General features: G+C 46.4%; 2 protein-coding genes across 2 annotated transcripts; both read right to left on the reverse strand.

The window, feature by feature from the left end:
• Nucleotides 1–106: 106 nt before the first annotated feature.
• On the reverse strand, nucleotides 107–401 carry LACBIDRAFT_305566 (uncharacterized protein; the record flags this gene model as incomplete). The annotated part of the gene is made up of 2 exons (XM_001875210.1): nucleotides 107–341; nucleotides 397–401. The coding sequence occupies 2 exons, from the start codon at nucleotides 399–401 to the stop codon at nucleotides 107–109; spliced, it is 240 nt and encodes a 79-aa protein (XP_001875245.1).
• A 9,801-nt stretch (nucleotides 402–10,202) lies between these two features.
• On the reverse strand, nucleotides 10,203–16,312 carry LACBIDRAFT_305568 (multidrug resistance-associated ABC transporter; the record flags this gene model as incomplete). The annotated part of the gene is made up of 32 exons (XM_001875211.1): nucleotides 10,203–10,298; nucleotides 10,362–10,419; nucleotides 10,478–10,568; nucleotides 10,626–10,650; nucleotides 10,706–10,831; nucleotides 10,886–11,004; nucleotides 11,059–11,149; nucleotides 11,205–11,258; nucleotides 11,317–11,380; nucleotides 11,430–11,584; nucleotides 11,633–11,978; nucleotides 12,031–12,210; nucleotides 12,261–12,319; nucleotides 12,365–12,875; nucleotides 12,925–13,102; nucleotides 13,157–13,215; nucleotides 13,262–13,323; nucleotides 13,374–13,381; nucleotides 13,437–13,502; nucleotides 13,556–13,635; nucleotides 13,687–13,781; nucleotides 13,830–13,958; nucleotides 14,014–14,148; nucleotides 14,204–14,356; nucleotides 14,413–14,512; nucleotides 14,563–14,659; nucleotides 14,716–14,809; nucleotides 14,860–15,031; nucleotides 15,081–15,106; nucleotides 15,164–15,598; nucleotides 15,650–16,045; nucleotides 16,094–16,312. The coding sequence occupies 32 exons, from the start codon at nucleotides 16,310–16,312 to the stop codon at nucleotides 10,203–10,205; spliced, it is 4,479 nt and encodes a 1,492-aa protein (XP_001875246.1).
• Nucleotides 16,313–16,386: the final 74 nt, after the last annotated feature.

Genomic DNA, 16,386 nt, shown 5'->3' on the forward strand with positions numbered 1-16,386 from the left:
GATGTGCCGGGCCCGGCCCAAAGCCGTAAGCCAGCCAGAGCCAGCCGTCCCAAAGCCGGGCCTTCTTGGGCCGTCATCAAGGCCCAGCAAAGCCCAAAGCTCAGGCTCATGACGCATGAAGCCTTGAGCCGTGGCCTGAGCCATGGCCTTGAAGATTGGTGGGACTCCTCTCCAAAGCAAGGTCGTACCTCACTTTGGAGAGGTACAGTAATCTTGCATGCTCATAATCATTGCCAGCACCACCCTGGCCAAAGTTTTCTTGATTAGAAATGGTGTAAGTACTGGTTAAGACTGATAAATATTGGAATAGAAGAGAAATGTTTGACATCTTCTCCGAAAGTCTGCAAAGTAGTGAGGTGAGTGATGAGTCCAAGCAAGTGTGAGATGCTTAGATACCTCATACGATGTTTCCGGATCGTTGCCTCAACCTTGACGTTCCCAATCGTCCCAATGCGATGAGCAGCGGAGATAGGGGGTACAGCGTTTGACACGGAGGCGTACTTGTAGAGATTTTGTTGTTGGTTCAAGACTAATTTGTAATCCTGGGATTACCACATCGGGCAGTTGTTTGGCATCGGCATCCGGACTATTTGGTTTCCTACATACACGCGATCCTCTCTTAACCACGTACCATCATCTACTCCTGCATACGCACCCCCTTCTTTTACCTTTACCTTCTAGATACCCTCAGAATCATATACTCGGTTAAATTCTGACGGTTTCTCTGTGAGTAGTGTTATCTGTCCTGTCTACACAGGACAGATTTCCACTTTTTTTGAATTTACACCGCCGTTATCGGTTCTGACATATCTTGACACGCGCATATAGTCACCGCCTTTGGAGGCCTGATTCAGGTCATCGTTCGGCGCGTGTACACGCTGTCTTGTACGTCTGATCGTTGTTCCTGTCGTTCACGACACATCAACCCTGATTTTCCGTCTGTAACAGTGGAGGGTACTTGTACCTGTATCACTTAACCGCCATCGCCGTAACTGTTTACCGCAACACTGGAACTCCCTCGTTTCACCTGTACAACCGCCTCTGTCCAACAATTACTGATTCTTGACAGTTTGGCTCCAACCACACATGTGAGGGGCAATCGTTTACCTTCACAACCACCGCTAGCCTCATCGGCTTCACCGGTTCTCCCAAATACGCATACATCGCCGCCCTCCTCTCCTGCATCGTCTTTCTATCTTTCATCGAGCTCTTCTGACGACGAAAAACGCGCATATACTCAGTCAAAAACTCGTAACAAGATGTCTACACTTGCTACAGTCGATCCTACCAGTGCCAAGGCACCTATCCTCACTCAGGGCGACATCTCTCCATCAGTTATGATGGATTTTGAAAATGCGGCACTTGATTTCTTCATGTCGAAGTCGATTCCAGCGGACAAACAGGTCACGATGGTTATCCCTGGTATCAAGGATCTTCGTATCCGTGATTGGATCGCTGCGGACCGCGCCCGCATTGTCGCTCTACCTTTTGACAAGTTTATGGTGGAGATGAGACTCAATTACCTTCCCCCTGACTGGGAAGACCAAGTTCGTAACAAGATTTTGACGTCAACACTCACCGCTTTGAAAACTTCCTTCTGGAATTGGTCACAAAACCTGCTTAAACTGAACTGCCTACTCCGGGGCACGGCGTCTGCTTTTGACGAGTCGACCTTGCGCAACCACTTGGAAGCGCATCTCGACGACGAGTTGAAGACTAAACTCCGACACAGTGATGCCCGCAAGGACAAGGTTTTCAAGACCTGGGTTACTGCTGTTCGTCTATTAGACGAAGCACATGCTGTCGAGAACAAACACCAACGTGAATTGATTGAGGAGACACTCACTCAACGTCAATCCAAACGCCAGAACACTAGCAATGAAGCATTGCGAGGTCCGTCGCGACGTGGCAACACATCACAATCAAACATGTCTGCAGGCGGCTCCTCCTCCACATATACCCGTCTACCCCCCCTTACCGACGCCGAGCGCACGCTCCTTAACGAGCATGACGGTTGCACCAAGTGCCGTCGTTTTTATACAGACCACCGCTCGCATTCTTGCCCCAATGGTTTTCCGGCAGGCAAGACCTACAAAACTCTGACTGCCACGGACGCTATGAATGCCAAGAAGGGCAAAGCTGTTACCAAACCGGCTACCAAAGCTGTCGCCGCCACTAGTGCATCCATTGAAACCGTTGACTCCGACAACGACATCTCTGCGGCTGCGGCAGTTTTACCTGACTCCCCCGGAGATTACTCCGATTCGGTTGAGGATCAGGATGTGTCGCGTCGCGAGGTAAGTCCACCATTCCGTGCCAAACATCTCGTTTGGAATTGTCAGGTGCACAGTTTGACTGAAGACTTCCCAGTGAAAACGCGCGCGTTGATTGATAATGGCGCGCACTTAGTCCTCATTCGCCCCGACCTCGTAGACCGCCTTGGATTGAAGAAACATAAACTGCCTGAACCAGAACTCGTAGACGTCGCATTCAACAATCAGAAGCAAAAAACGCAGTTGTATCATTATGTCAAACTTTCTCTCACTTCGTTAGACTCGTCTTGGACTTCGCGCACCGTTAGAGCCGTTGTCACACCGGGTCTCTGTGCCCCCATTATTCTCGGACTGCCCTGGCTCATACATAACTCAATCGTTACAGACCACGCTGCACGCACTTGTATAGACAAAAATACTTTGTATGATTTATTAAACCCCCCCGTGATCAAGCCGCCTCCTCCGCCAAAACCTAAGTTGAAAGAACAAATTAAAATCACAAAAGCAGATAAAAAGTTGGTTCTCGCCGAACTAATGATGGTCTGCAATGACAGGATTAACCATCTCAAACTTAAACCGGAAAAGGTTAAGGATTTTGACGTTGTTGGCGCTGTCCGAGAACGCATTGAAGTTCTAGCGATGCAAGATTCACTGCTACAAAAAGAAACAGAATTAAAAAATGAATACGGCGCAATCTTCGAACCAATCCCACATGTCAACGAATTACCGCATGAAGTGGTCGCCGAGATTCATGTAAAAGACGCAGAGAAAACAATAAAATCACGTTCCTACCCATCCCCGCGCAAGTATAAAGAGGCATGGCAGATATTGATTCAACAACATCTGGATGCTGGTCGTATCCGTCCATCATCTTCACCTTGCGCCTCGCCAGCATTTATCGTTCCGAAGGCGAACCCAAATGTCCTACCACGGTGGGTCAATGACTTTCGGCAACTTAACGAAAACACCATCACAGACTCCCACCCGCTTCCAAGAATAGATGACATTCTGACAGACTGTGCTAAGGGGAAGATCTGGGCAACGATTGATATGACCAATAGTTTCTTTCAAACGCGAATGCACCCAGATCACGTTCATTTGACAGCCGTGAACACCCCATTAGGTCTATATGAATGGCTTGTGATGCCAATGGGACTGAAGAATGCCCCTGCTATTCACCAACGACATGTTACCGCTGCACTACGCCATCTCCTGGGCAAATTCTGTCATATTTATTTGGACGACATCGTGATCTGGTCAAACACCGTGGAAGAACACGAGAAGAATGTTCGCGCGGTTCTACAAGCGCTTCGTGACGCTCGACTGTACATCAACCCAGATAAAACTAAACTATTCTGCACTGAAATCAATTTCCTAGGTCATCACATTAGTGCCCGTGGAATCGAGGCTGACTTGGGAAAAGTCAACCGTATCATGTCATGGCCAACACCAACATCAGCTACAGAAGTCCGGAGTTTCTTGGGACTGGTCCGGTATATCTCCGCTTTCCTGCCTGCACTTGCTGAACATACAGGTGTACTCATGGAACTTACGACGAAAGCCTCCGACAAAAATTTCCCGCTGTGGGCACCAAAATTTCAGGTCGCGTTTGACGCGATAAAGGCGATTGTAACAGGGTGGGAATGCTTAACAACTATCGATTTCAACAAAATGCCAGAAAACAAGATCTTTGTGACAACGGATGCGAGCGACAAACGATCTGGCGGCGTACTCTCCTTTGGTCCTACATGGGAAACAGCCCGCCCAGTCGCTTTCGATTCAATGACGTTCAAGGGCGCTGAACTGAATTATCCCGTTCATGAAAAAGAATTACTGGCCGTTATCCGTGCATTGAAAAAATGGCGAGTGGACCTACTTGGCTCGCCATTCTTCGTTTACACTGATCATAAAATGCTGGAGAATTTCTTATCTCAGAAGGATCTCTCGAGGCGCCAAGCTCGATGGATGGAATTTCTCTCCCAATTTGATGCCAAGATCGTGTACATCAAAGGGGACGACAACACTGTTGCGGATGCACTCTCCCGCTTACCAACCAACACCGATTCTTCAACGGCTAATGCGTCAGCTAGGCACCCATACGATTTTTGCGAGGACGACGACACCCTGTGCGCTGTAGCTTCAATATCCCTATCCTCATCACAAAACCCTTGGGAGGCAGCCAAATCGCTAGCTAACGTGTCAGCGATATCAAACAATGTCAGTGCAACATTGAAAATTACGGCGGACAAAGATTTCCTTGAATCTGTGAAATCCGGGTACGCCGAAGACGCTTGGTGTAAAACGTTACCCTCTGCCACTCTCAGTTTCTCCAACCTCGTCTTACGTGATGGCCTTTGGTACATAGGTGAAAGGCTAATCATACCGCGCACAGGTAACCTTCGCGAATTGTTGTTTGCACTGGCCCACGACACCCTCGGCCACTTCGGTTTCCACAAGACTTATGGCTCGCTGAGAACGGCATACTACTGGCCAAATATGCGAAGGGACTTGGAACAGGGCTACGTTGCCTCCTGCCCCGAATGTCAACGTAACAAGTCGTCAACAATAAAACCTTACAGCCCACTGCACCCACTCCCAGTACCTGATCAACGAGGCGATTCCGTTGCAATCGATTTCATTGGCCCACTACCAGAAGATGAAAACAAGAACTGCATAATCACGTTCACTGACCGCTTAGGTAGTGATGTCCAGTTAGTCGCAACACGGACAGACATCATGGCTGAAGATCTAGCAATCCTATTTTTCGATAAGTGGTATCGTGAAAATGGTCTACCAGCTGACATTGTTTCCGATAGAGACAAACTCTTCATTTCAAGATTTTGGAGAGCCCTGCATAAGCTGACTGGTGTCAAATTGAAACTGTCGACGTCGTATCACCCGGAAACGGATGGCGCAAGCGAACGGACTAACAAGACCATCAATCAAGCCCTGCGATTTCACGTCGAGCGTAACCAAATGGGCTGGGTCCGCGCCTTACCGCGAGTCCGTTTCGACATCATGAACACCGTAAACAAATCAACTGGCTTTACGCCATTCCAACTCCGTTTTGGTCGAAGCCCTAGGGTTATCCCACCACTCGTGCCTGCCAAATCTTCTGCAACAGTCGCTGACATCGATGCGTGGCATGTCATCAGACGTTTAGAAACAGACGTTCTCGAGGCACAAGATAACCTCCTTAGGGCTAAGATTTCCCAATCTGTTCAAGCAAATAAGCACAGGACGCTAACCTTTCCATTCAGTATAGGTTCACGTGTGCGGCTATCTACGCTACATCGACATAACGAATACAAGGCTAAAGGCGAAAAGCGTGTGGCCAAGTTCATGCCACGATACGACGGCCCTTACACTGTTATCGACGTTGATGAAGAACATTCCACCGTGACCTTGGATCTACCTAACTCCCCAAATATCTGTCTGACTTTCCACACTTCCGAGGTCCTCCCTTACGTCGAATCCAATACTACCCTATTCCCATCCCGCCGTTTTGAAGAACTTGATCCCATCATCACAGATGACAGCAACGAAGAATTCTACATCGATCGTATACTGGACGCACGTCGACGCGGACGCGGTTATCAATACCTGGTCCGTTGGCACGGTTATGGCCAAGAACACGACAGGTGGTTACCTGGTTCCGAACTTCAAGACTGCGAAGCGTTGGACTCCTGGCTGGCCTCACACGGATGATCTGCTTTTTATGTAGATTTTCTTTCGCTCTTGCCAGCCGGTAGCTTTTTCCCACAGGGTTTTGACGCACCCGGCGTTCGGATTTTACTTACTCTTCTTACTAACCTTTCCTGATTTTTGTTTTGCTTTGACGTATATTTTTTTTCAGAACATGGGAGGGTGTAATCCTGGGATTACCACATCGGGCAGTTGTTTGGCATCGGCATCCGGACTATTTGGTTTCCTACATACACGCGATCCTCTCTTAACCACGTACCATCATCTACTCCTGCATACGCACCCCCTTCTTTTACCTTTACCTTCTAGATACCCTCAGAATCATATACTCGGTTAAATTCTGACGGTTTCTCTGTGAGTAGTGTTATCTGTCCTGTCTACACAGGACAGATTTCCATAATTGACTGTTTGTACGTGTTTTTTTGACTTTCGCCCATGAGCCGTGGCTTGAGCCTGGGCCGGGCTTGAGCCAGCCTGAAGCCTTGCAAAAAGCTCAGGCTTGAAATTGGACGAGCCTGAGCCGTGCAAAGCCGGGCCATAGCCGTGGCTTTCAGGCCAAGCCGGGCCTGCACATCACTAATCACTACATGGACACCCCCGCCCGGGATCAAATTTCATCGCCTAAAGCCTGAGACCTACCCCCCCATATTCTTTTCTGCACCTTTAACTCTACAAAGCCGATTCGTTACTGCACGCATGTCCCCGTTATTCTATGATATGCGAATCACAAACCGTACATTCCATAACATGACCAGTGTGAAATTGAGCTATGAACAAGTCAAAATGCTGGCGCTGAACTCCAAATTTGTACCGAGGCCCCAAATTACCTCAGTCAAATCAGTTAGCTTTGCATTTGACGACTTTGAGCGACGGTTAAGACTTTCGGAAAAGGCCTGCAAATTGCGAAACCTAGCCATTATACAAGGACTTAACCCTGACCTTGACAAGGGACAACCACGCTATGTAGCAAAGTTCCACATCCCGAATCCTGAGGCGGAAGCACCGAAAATGCTCCTCCACGTCGAACTCGCTCTCCAACGGGCCCGTGAACTGCTTGAAGTACAAGTGCTTGACCGCCAAACACTTCACGTTCGCCCAAATATCAGCCAAAAAGAACTCGATAAGCTCTTAAAAATTCTCAAAGAGGAAAGGGTCATTGCCCTTCCATCCGACAAGAATCTTGGGCTCTGCCTTGTTACTGCTGACTGGTATCAAGAGAATGGTCTCAAACTCCTTCTCAACCCCTCATATATTGAGGAAGAACCGGACCATGAGTTGCTGTCCATGTCTCTTGAGACAATTGTTAAGAAGGCATCCAACCTCCTTACCCGACAACAACTCACATGGCTGCTTGATCCTATCATGAACCATGTCACAAAGGTCCCAGTTCTAAAAGCGATACCAAAGATCCACAAATTCCCATTAATTACTGCACGACCAATTGTCCCAACTTTTGGCACATTGTTGGCAAATGCATCTGCTTGGGTGGATTTTCGCTTAAAGCCCCTCCTACCCCAGTTTCCTTGGATCCTCCCAGATTCAAAGACATTCTGCCGTCAAATCCTTGATGTCAAAATGCCCACTGGAAAAGAAGTCTGGCTTGTATCTGGTGATGTTGTCGCAATGTACCCCAATATACCAATTGAGGATGGCATTTGCAAGATCGCATCAATACTAGGGGTCTCTCCAATGTTCTTCATGACACTGGAAGAGGCTGTTGAACTTGAGATTAAATCCCTCGATGAGCTTACAATTCTCCTAATGAGAATGGTTCTGCAGTTCAACTACGTAGCCTTTTCGGGCAAAACCTTCCGCCAGGTAATTGGTACTGCAATGGGCACTTCACTTGCGCCTGACTACGCGAACCAAGGGGGTACCGGGAATTGAAGCCGTGACCCGAGGTAGAGGGGGGGGGGCTCTCTCAGAGTGCTTAAAAAAATTTAGCAGTAGTCCTCTTAAAATATGTTTTTAATGGCACCTAGCAACGGCGCATCACATCCACAAGCTTCAGACGTCTCAGACAGGATATTCGAAGCACTATTTAGGTGAACAATGGATATTTTTTTGGTTTCTGGTTCATCTCTTCTGATTTTTTTCATACGGCTCATGAACAGCAACAATGGCAAAAGGAAAGGTCAGTAGTATGATGTTTAAGTCCTCTATAGTCTCAAATACAGTTGATCATTCTACCTAGAATAAATAGAAGTAGGAGAAGATCAACTATGATGTGTCAGCAACCGTGAAATGCCCCAAGTGTGATGAAGATGTGCACGTCGGAACAGCGGGACCAGGACCAAGAAAAAAAGCCCTGCATGAAAGGACGCAAAGCAAAGAAAGAGAAAGGAAGGACACAGACATCGTTCCAGGTTGGAGTGAAGAAAATCCCCACATCATCACTGGCAGCGGCATCGAAAGGCTTAAGCAACTCCTCCAATCAGACCCAATCACCAGAGACGGGGCCTAAAGGAATTTTGAGGTTGCACCGATGGGGTGGCGCTGTGAGAATCACGCCCGCACGCGAAAACGTGCGCGCATGGCGTAGAATATGTCTCAGAGTCTTACTAGTACAGAATTGTCGATTCACATGTAGAAATGAGCAAAATTTGCTATGTTTTTCTTGGAATAACATATTTGAAGATGGGGGGGGGAGGTACTCAAACTCTTAAAAAAAAAAACCGACCCCGGGTAATTTATAAATTCCCGGGGCCCCCTTGACGCGAACCTCTTCCTAGCCGGGTATGAAGGTCCAGCGCTAAAAGAATTTCGCCGTATACTACTCTATTATGGTCACTTCATTGATGACACCTTTGCCATCATTGAAGGAAACCTAGAGGACGTGCAAAAATTCCAAAAGCGTTTCGGGGAACTACACCCCAATATGAAGATGGAATGGACCCAATCACGGTACAAACTGCCATTTCTGGATGTCAGCGTCTCCCTGGAGGTTGCTCCTGGAGTACTATACCAGTCTACCAAGCCTGCTATAGTAATGCGCGTCTTCCAGAAGGCCCTGAATGCCTATCTTTATATTCCCTGGAAATCTTGCCACTCTGATGCATCCAAAAGGTCTTGGGTGAAAGGCGAACTCATTCGCTATGTCAGACTATCTTCTCAAGAAGAGGACTTCAAAAAGATAGTCAAGATGTTCTCATCTCGTTTACAAGCTCGAGGATACCCGGGGAGATGGCTTCGGTCAGTCTTTTCAGGTGTGTCATATGCCAACGAGCGCCCAAAAGCACTCACCCCTCATACTCCTATACCTGAATGGGAGAACAAGGGCCGGCTGTATGTCCTGAAACTCATTCACAATCCACTGTGGGACTCTGTAGAATTCGGTCCCATATGGAAAACTCTGCGTGATGCTTGGGAGGAAACTGGGCTTGGAAAACCCGATGACCGCTTCCTTGCATCCTTTAAAAAACCAGAGGCTTTGAATGACCAATTGAATAAAATCAACCGTGAGACGATCGAGGCTTACCAAGCTGAATAAGCAATGACCGTTTGAACCCGTTTTTTTACACCTACTCTCGAACCAGCTGCCGGCGGTCCCTGCGGGACCACCGTATGCAGCTGCTCCTTCGAGTAGATGTAAAAAATTCGATTTTTGATAATAAAAATCCGGTTTCACCATCAGTCATTCCCTTTTGAGAGACGGAAATTTTATTCCACTTCATTCTATGCATTTGATACCGGTGATACGTGACTTTTAAATCACCTTTCAGCTGCCTGCAGCAGAGTCACCCAAAGAATAAATTGAATGAAGATAAATTTCAGTTTCCTATCACTCTAACAACCTACAAGCAATGGTAGACAATCTAGTACTCTACCATTGAGGGGTTAGAAATCAAAAGGGCCTCGAGAGTGAACTAAACGCGTCGAGTTCCATCGCGGATTCCGCAACTCTGAGGGCGCACACACGTGATCCCGTGATTCTGGGATAGTTACGTAATGTTCTTCTTGGTGGTAAAAGACCACCCCGCCGCCTGATGAGTCTCTTTAACAGACGAAACGTTGGTCTACGTCGCGGCCATAATCGTCCAAAGTCTCTAGAACGCCTTGCTCGTCAGCTCGGAGCTTCGCTCCTCACCTCCTCGCTCGAAGTTGGTGCATATCATCCGCTTCCTCTCATTTTTCAAATCTCAAAGCGACGGAGGATGTGAAATAATGATATATAATCTTCCTGACAGTCTATCGTACTTGACCTCTATGTTATGTTGCACCTACTTACGCACTCCCAGCTAAGCCAGCTTCTTTGGAAAGAGCATAGAAGGTGGATTGCGGATTAGCAAGAAGATTTGCTGGCGAATCAAGTTCAGATATCTGAAGAAATGACCCGCCAGTCATGATGATGTGCAAAGTAACTGAAATGTATAATCCACATACCCTTCCCGAGTCCATAACAAGAACACGATTTGAATCCATAATGGTATTAAGTCTATGACTGAAACATGCGAAAATAAGTAACAAATAACACTTAGGGTGAATGGAGAGGTAGTTACGCGATTGTCAAGATTGTTACATCAGTGAAGGCTGGGCCATGGATGATTTCTTGAATTGCTTGGTCGGTATCAAGGTCGACAGCAGATGTGGCTAAGAAGTCATTAGTGAATATCTTCAAACTTGGTTGGGAAAGCGCAATAAACATACCTTCGTCAAGAACAAGGATTTTTGACTAAGAATAGGAGGAAGCTCGATAAATTGAATATGGTTTGGCAGACAGCACCTACTTTGCGTAGCAATGCTCTTGAGAAGCATAAAAGCTGGCGCTGGCCAGACGACAATGATGAGCCTCCTTCTCTAACGGGACTGTCTAGGCTTGCGGAGAGCCCCTCAATATATTCCTTTAAATGAACCTAGAAAAGACACATTAGAAGGACATTAACCTAGCAAAAAAAAATACAATGTACCTGCTCAAGTGCAACCCATATATCTGCGTCAGAATATACTCCAAGTGGGTCAATGTTATCACGTATAGTTCCCTCAAAGAGATCTGGTGATTGTGGCACAATTGAAATAGCTGAGCGCACTAGATGCATGGAATTCAGCACTGATACAATCGATGACAGGGAGAACAACTCACAGTCATGAAGACCAATCTTTGTGATATCAATAGAATCTATGTAGATTGCACCTTCTGTAGGCTCAATAATCCGGAAGAGGGCGAGAAGAAGCTAGAACCAATTTCTTGAGGAAAATGGCAAGTAGAAAGACGAAAAGAAGCCCAACCGATGATTTTCCAGCGCCGGTCCTTCCACAGACACCAATTTTTTCACCTGCGCCCTAATGAAAGCAAAATTGAGACCAATGAGACCGCCCGAGTGTCCTTAGGTTGACATACGATAGCCACAGAAACGTCCTTAAGGACCAAATCCAATTCAGGACGATAACGTGTGGAATAATTTCTACAAAAAGGTCAAACAGGGACGCGACGGTTATAACGGAAAAACACACTCAAATATAACTTTGCCCTTGGTTGGCCATTCTTCAGCAGGCTTCATCGCGGGTATCTCCCATGGAGCTTCTGGTTCGACTTCCGTCTGATGAAGGATACGCTCAACGCTTACAATGTTTTGCTCGACCTCGCTGGCTGAACGAACAACCCAATTCTATGTTGAACATCAGCAGATGTATATATCAAAAAAAGGAGAACCCACCAGTGAGGAAGTTGTATTCAATGCATATGACAAAACAAGGCCAACTAGACCAGCATCTACACCCGTCGTGATGAGAGCTGACACTGCAAGTAAAGCAGTAACCAGAATAATCATTGCGCCAACAAACTCTAGCCTTATTGCAAGCCACCGGTTCACTGAGATGCTTGGCAAGTAACAAATTTGATTGCGATCAATCCGATGGTGGTTTGTAGCCAAAAAAATCAACTGTTGGTTGAATGCTCGTATGGTAGATAGGCCTGAAAGTGATTCAGAGAACCACTCAAAGATCGGAGATCGACTGACAGCATCAAGCCGTTTTAGCTCTCGTGAAGTCGCAAGATAGTACCTATTAAGAGACAGTCAACGAAAGGCAGCCGAGGTAGAAAGAGAAAGCAAACTTTATAACTGTCGTGTAAAACCAACCCAAAGGGACGACTGCAATCAAGAACAGTGGAAAGCTGCATCCAATGACGACGGCGATCGATAAACAGACTGCGAGAGTACGCGATAAGCCTGAAATAACTCGGGCAAGAATTTGGTCGACGACATATATATCTCGCGAAAACAAGTTGAGAATTCTGCGCCAGGGGCTCAATGTTGACCGGGGGATCGATAAAGAAAAGCGCACCTTCCTGTTGGCGTTAACTCAAAGAAACTTAGTGGCGCACGCAAAAGCGAATCCAACATCTGGATTATGTCAGTATCAAAAGATAAACTATGTGAGGAACATACAGAGTCATGGAGATGTCGTGCGCTCCTGAGGGTGCAATGAACCCATAGCAAAATGGCCGAAATGGCTCCCAAAATGCTCGAGGAAAGCGAAAAGAGACCATAGGCGAGTAAGTATTTGAACATGCCTGAATTATTGCCATTCATTTGGTTGTGTTCTCCCCAGTAACGCAAGGTAAGCGTGGCAAAGACAGACATTGCTTGCTGAGCAACTGTTGCCATCAAGAAGAAAGTGAACCCAACTAAAGAAGCTGACAGGATATATTGCTTGTACACATGCATTTTCACCTGACCTCGTTCCTGATGCTCTTTTGACAAGCCGACCGAGTGGACTTGAAACCGGCCATCTTGCGCTATTTTTGCCTTAGTAAAACTCGTCCTACGATGCAACTTTTCGGAAATAATGCTTGAATCCGAAAAAGATTTGTCCTGGACGTCGTCGCTTGGAGTCGCGGGGTCAGCGGTAAATGGAGTGGAGTACCCAGAAGAGCTACTGAGGGTACCATGGCCTTTCCTAAATAAGTTGTGAGTCGTGCAGTTGTATAAAAATACTGACAGCATACACCAGTTTGGAGACTTCCCGGTCTGGATCAGCCACAAGTGCCTCATACGTCCCAGATTCAAGGATGATCCCTCGACGAATGAAAATTATGTTATCGAATTGCTTCAGAAATGCAATTCCATTTGTAACCAAAATGCGAGCTTTGCGAGAAAGAAGTCCATTCGGTCCAATGACATTATCTTGTCAACAACTCGATTAATCAATATTCAATGAAGCATAATTAAAAGGTTTACCAAACACATGGCGGGCTACGTGGCTGTCCACAGCTGACAGGCAGTCATCAAGGAGGGTCCTGAACATGATAAGTTTCTATGACCATGAGACAAAAAAAAACTTACAGGTCAGCCCTCGCGTACACTGCACGTGCAAGCGCGATGCGAGCTCGCTGGCCGCCGCTAAGCTACAAAAAACGATAGTGGAGGGTATATTATTCGTTGAAGCTGCACGTACAGTTATACCTGTTCACTTGATTGATGAGTGCATCACAAAAGGAATAACTGATAAGATATATACCCTTTTCGCCAACCTCCGTCAAATCGCCTCGAGCAAACAGCGCAATATCTTGGCTAAGGGCACATGCTATGTAAAATAACGTGAGTCCAGATCTATAATAGATGTATAGAAGTCCGTACCATCGATAACCATGTTGTAAAACGTCTCCTCATACTCGTGGGAGAAAAGAATGTTTTCTCGAACAGTTGCTGACATGATCCTAGGGGGATGTTTTGGGTTGAACAATTCGAGATTGATCAGAGATGCGTACCATGGATTCTGAGAAGCATAGGCAACACTACCGCGAACTATGACTTGCCCCTCTCTACGAGTCATGTCACCAATAATTGCAGATAATAGGCTCGTCTACATCTTCACGTAAGTGTGTGATGCAAGAAGGGTGTCGTCACCTACCTTTCCAGCCCCGACGCGTCCTAGTATTGCGACTAGTTCACCTTTTTTCACCAAAAGGTTAATCGCTTCCAAAGTTGGCTCAATCGCTTGACTGGACCATGAGAAATCAGCATCCTTGATTGTCAGCACCTACAAACGACACTTTAAATTGCTTATAAAAACGACAAGAAAAAACAATGCTCACCACATCATCAAATTGCAACTCTACCGATTGTTCCAACTTTCGAGCGTGCGGTTGCAGTTCCTCCGCAGTCAGAAAAGATGATAAGCGCTGAACGGAAACTATTGCTTCTATGATATTAGATGTGACTTGACTGAACTGTAATGAAGGGTATGTTCGGTTAAGTATACTTAGACAGAAAAATCAAACAGACCATAGCAAGGGGAAACTGTAAAAGCATAAAGAGTGAGATCGCAGGGAATATTACATCCGAAGTGAGAGGCTGGGATGACGTGATCGCAGCAGTGGCGAATGAGCAAAATGCTACCAGAAGAGGAATCCCACTCCACAGTGCCGAGTTACATGCCTTGATTCCAAGATGATTCAGCATCAAAACAAGTCCGCAAAAGGGACGCGGCTAACTGTCACAATACCAATCTTCTTTAACATTTTCAATTCTTGGCTATTTCGGGTCTGAAGGATCTTCCTGATAAAGGTATACTCCCAGGAATATAGTTTTATGCTGACATCTCCGATTAGCAATACTGGTGGAAGTGCTGATTGAAGACCTGCCTTTTAATGTTGGCGAGGAGCTCACTCATCAGGCGAGTCCGCTTATCCCGATTTTTCATCTGCTGCTCCTGTAACCCTTTCAATATCCGCGCGATAGCTAGATATGGTATAAGGGATAAAAACAACACGGTGAAGCCAGGAAGAGTTACGCACAAGTATTAATTGGGATCGAAATTATCATAATACCGACACCAACAAAAGCTGACCATCCGAGCAAGTTGTAAAGGGAAATGAACGCCAGAGTGATCTTGCCTATTGGGTTAATAAACAGGCGATTCTGTAGAACGCTACCTTTACCTGTATTGGGCCGGAGATCGAGATGAGACCGTAGGTACAAAGATCTTGCAACCTAGTAGCATCAACGGACATGAGGTTTACAATGTCGCCAGACGAGCGTGTTCGCTCGTCGTTAGAAAGCACAAGAGCCTTGGAGTATATTGCCGTCACGAGACCTGCCCGTACCCGCATTCTATGCGGGAGCTAAGAAATGTGTTTGGTATTATCAAACATGCACTTACCCAGTCTCGTAAGCTCGTTGAAAATACTGGGGAAGGGAGGGGGGTTAATTCCCATAAACTCGAGCAGAACCGGCAGTATTCACCTGATTGAGAGTGATAGTTTGGACAATAGACGCTATAAACATAATGCCCGCTATGGAGAATCCTTCCAAAATACTTGGCTTTTGGTCATCGTTGATCGGCAAAAATCGAGCCATTTGGTAGCGAGATATGTACATCAACAACAACCGGAGAAGTTGGGGTTGAAGAAATGCGAGTACGTCTTGGATAATTTTGAGGCCGGCTGCGACAGCATAGGGTCCTCCGTAAGCGACGAAGAGCGCTTTCCAAAGGGTGCTAATGGATTGTGAGTCCAAGAAAAAATTGTTTAGAAAAGAACTTAACTGATTCTTCAATGACTTGTTTAGCTCATTTCCCAAATTGATGGATTCATCGGCAGATTTCAAGGGTGGAAGGTCGTCTTCCGTGATGAATTGAGCTGTTCCCTTTTGCATAAGAGGCGTCATCCATGAAAAGAACTTTTACGTCTTATCAGTGAAGAGTTCTGGTATATGAAACGAAATGCCAACCCAAATGCTAAAAATATTAGCCGTAAGAATCGGGTTTTCATGGAAGTTTTTGGGGTCACTGTCGCGCCCTGGCCCCAAACATTCTATGACGAAAGAGATGAATCCGAAGCTAGCCGTTATGCATTTCAACGACAGAAGAAGTTGTATGTCGCTCTGATTCGTCAAAACCATGGTGCGGACCCAAATTGAAAGTCCGGCGAGATAAAGTGGCCAGAATAGTAATAGTATCGATGAAGAGGTCCGCATTCTGGTATGGTTGAAATATGTAAGAGCGACAGCCATGGCAAGAGCCGCAGGCTCGAGAATGTATGTTTGAAATATAGCAACATCTTCACGGAGATAGATGGCAATAGTGAGATTGCCCACACTACCCATAGTTGATATTCCAAGCGATGCCTTTCAAACGTAAATATTTTGCCGAATGAACTCGAAAAGATAGCGCACAAGTTTTGCCCATAAAAGCCACCGGCTGTTCCTGGTGTTCAGTTGTGGTTGCGAACAGGTAGTGAGGACTCTAACAAGACTCAAGACGAGTAGGCTTCCAAGTAGTGCGGCCAGGACGATGCCTTCTTCGAAACAGGGTGTTGAGTCGAACACTCGAATCCGTGATACAGCGTTCCAGCCCTCAGCATTGTGGCAAGTTACAAACCAAGTCATTGCCATAGGACTGGAGGAAAAGGCAATGTCCTCTTATACGGTATTTTATTTTTTTAACCAACATGCTGACTAACAAGTGC

This window comes from Laccaria bicolor, genomic scaffold (genome assembly GCF_000143565.1).
Source record: "Laccaria bicolor S238N-H82 LACBIscaffold_2 genomic scaffold, whole genome shotgun sequence".
In the NCBI taxonomy this organism is placed as follows: domain Eukaryota; kingdom Fungi; phylum Basidiomycota; class Agaricomycetes; order Agaricales; family Hydnangiaceae; genus Laccaria; species Laccaria bicolor.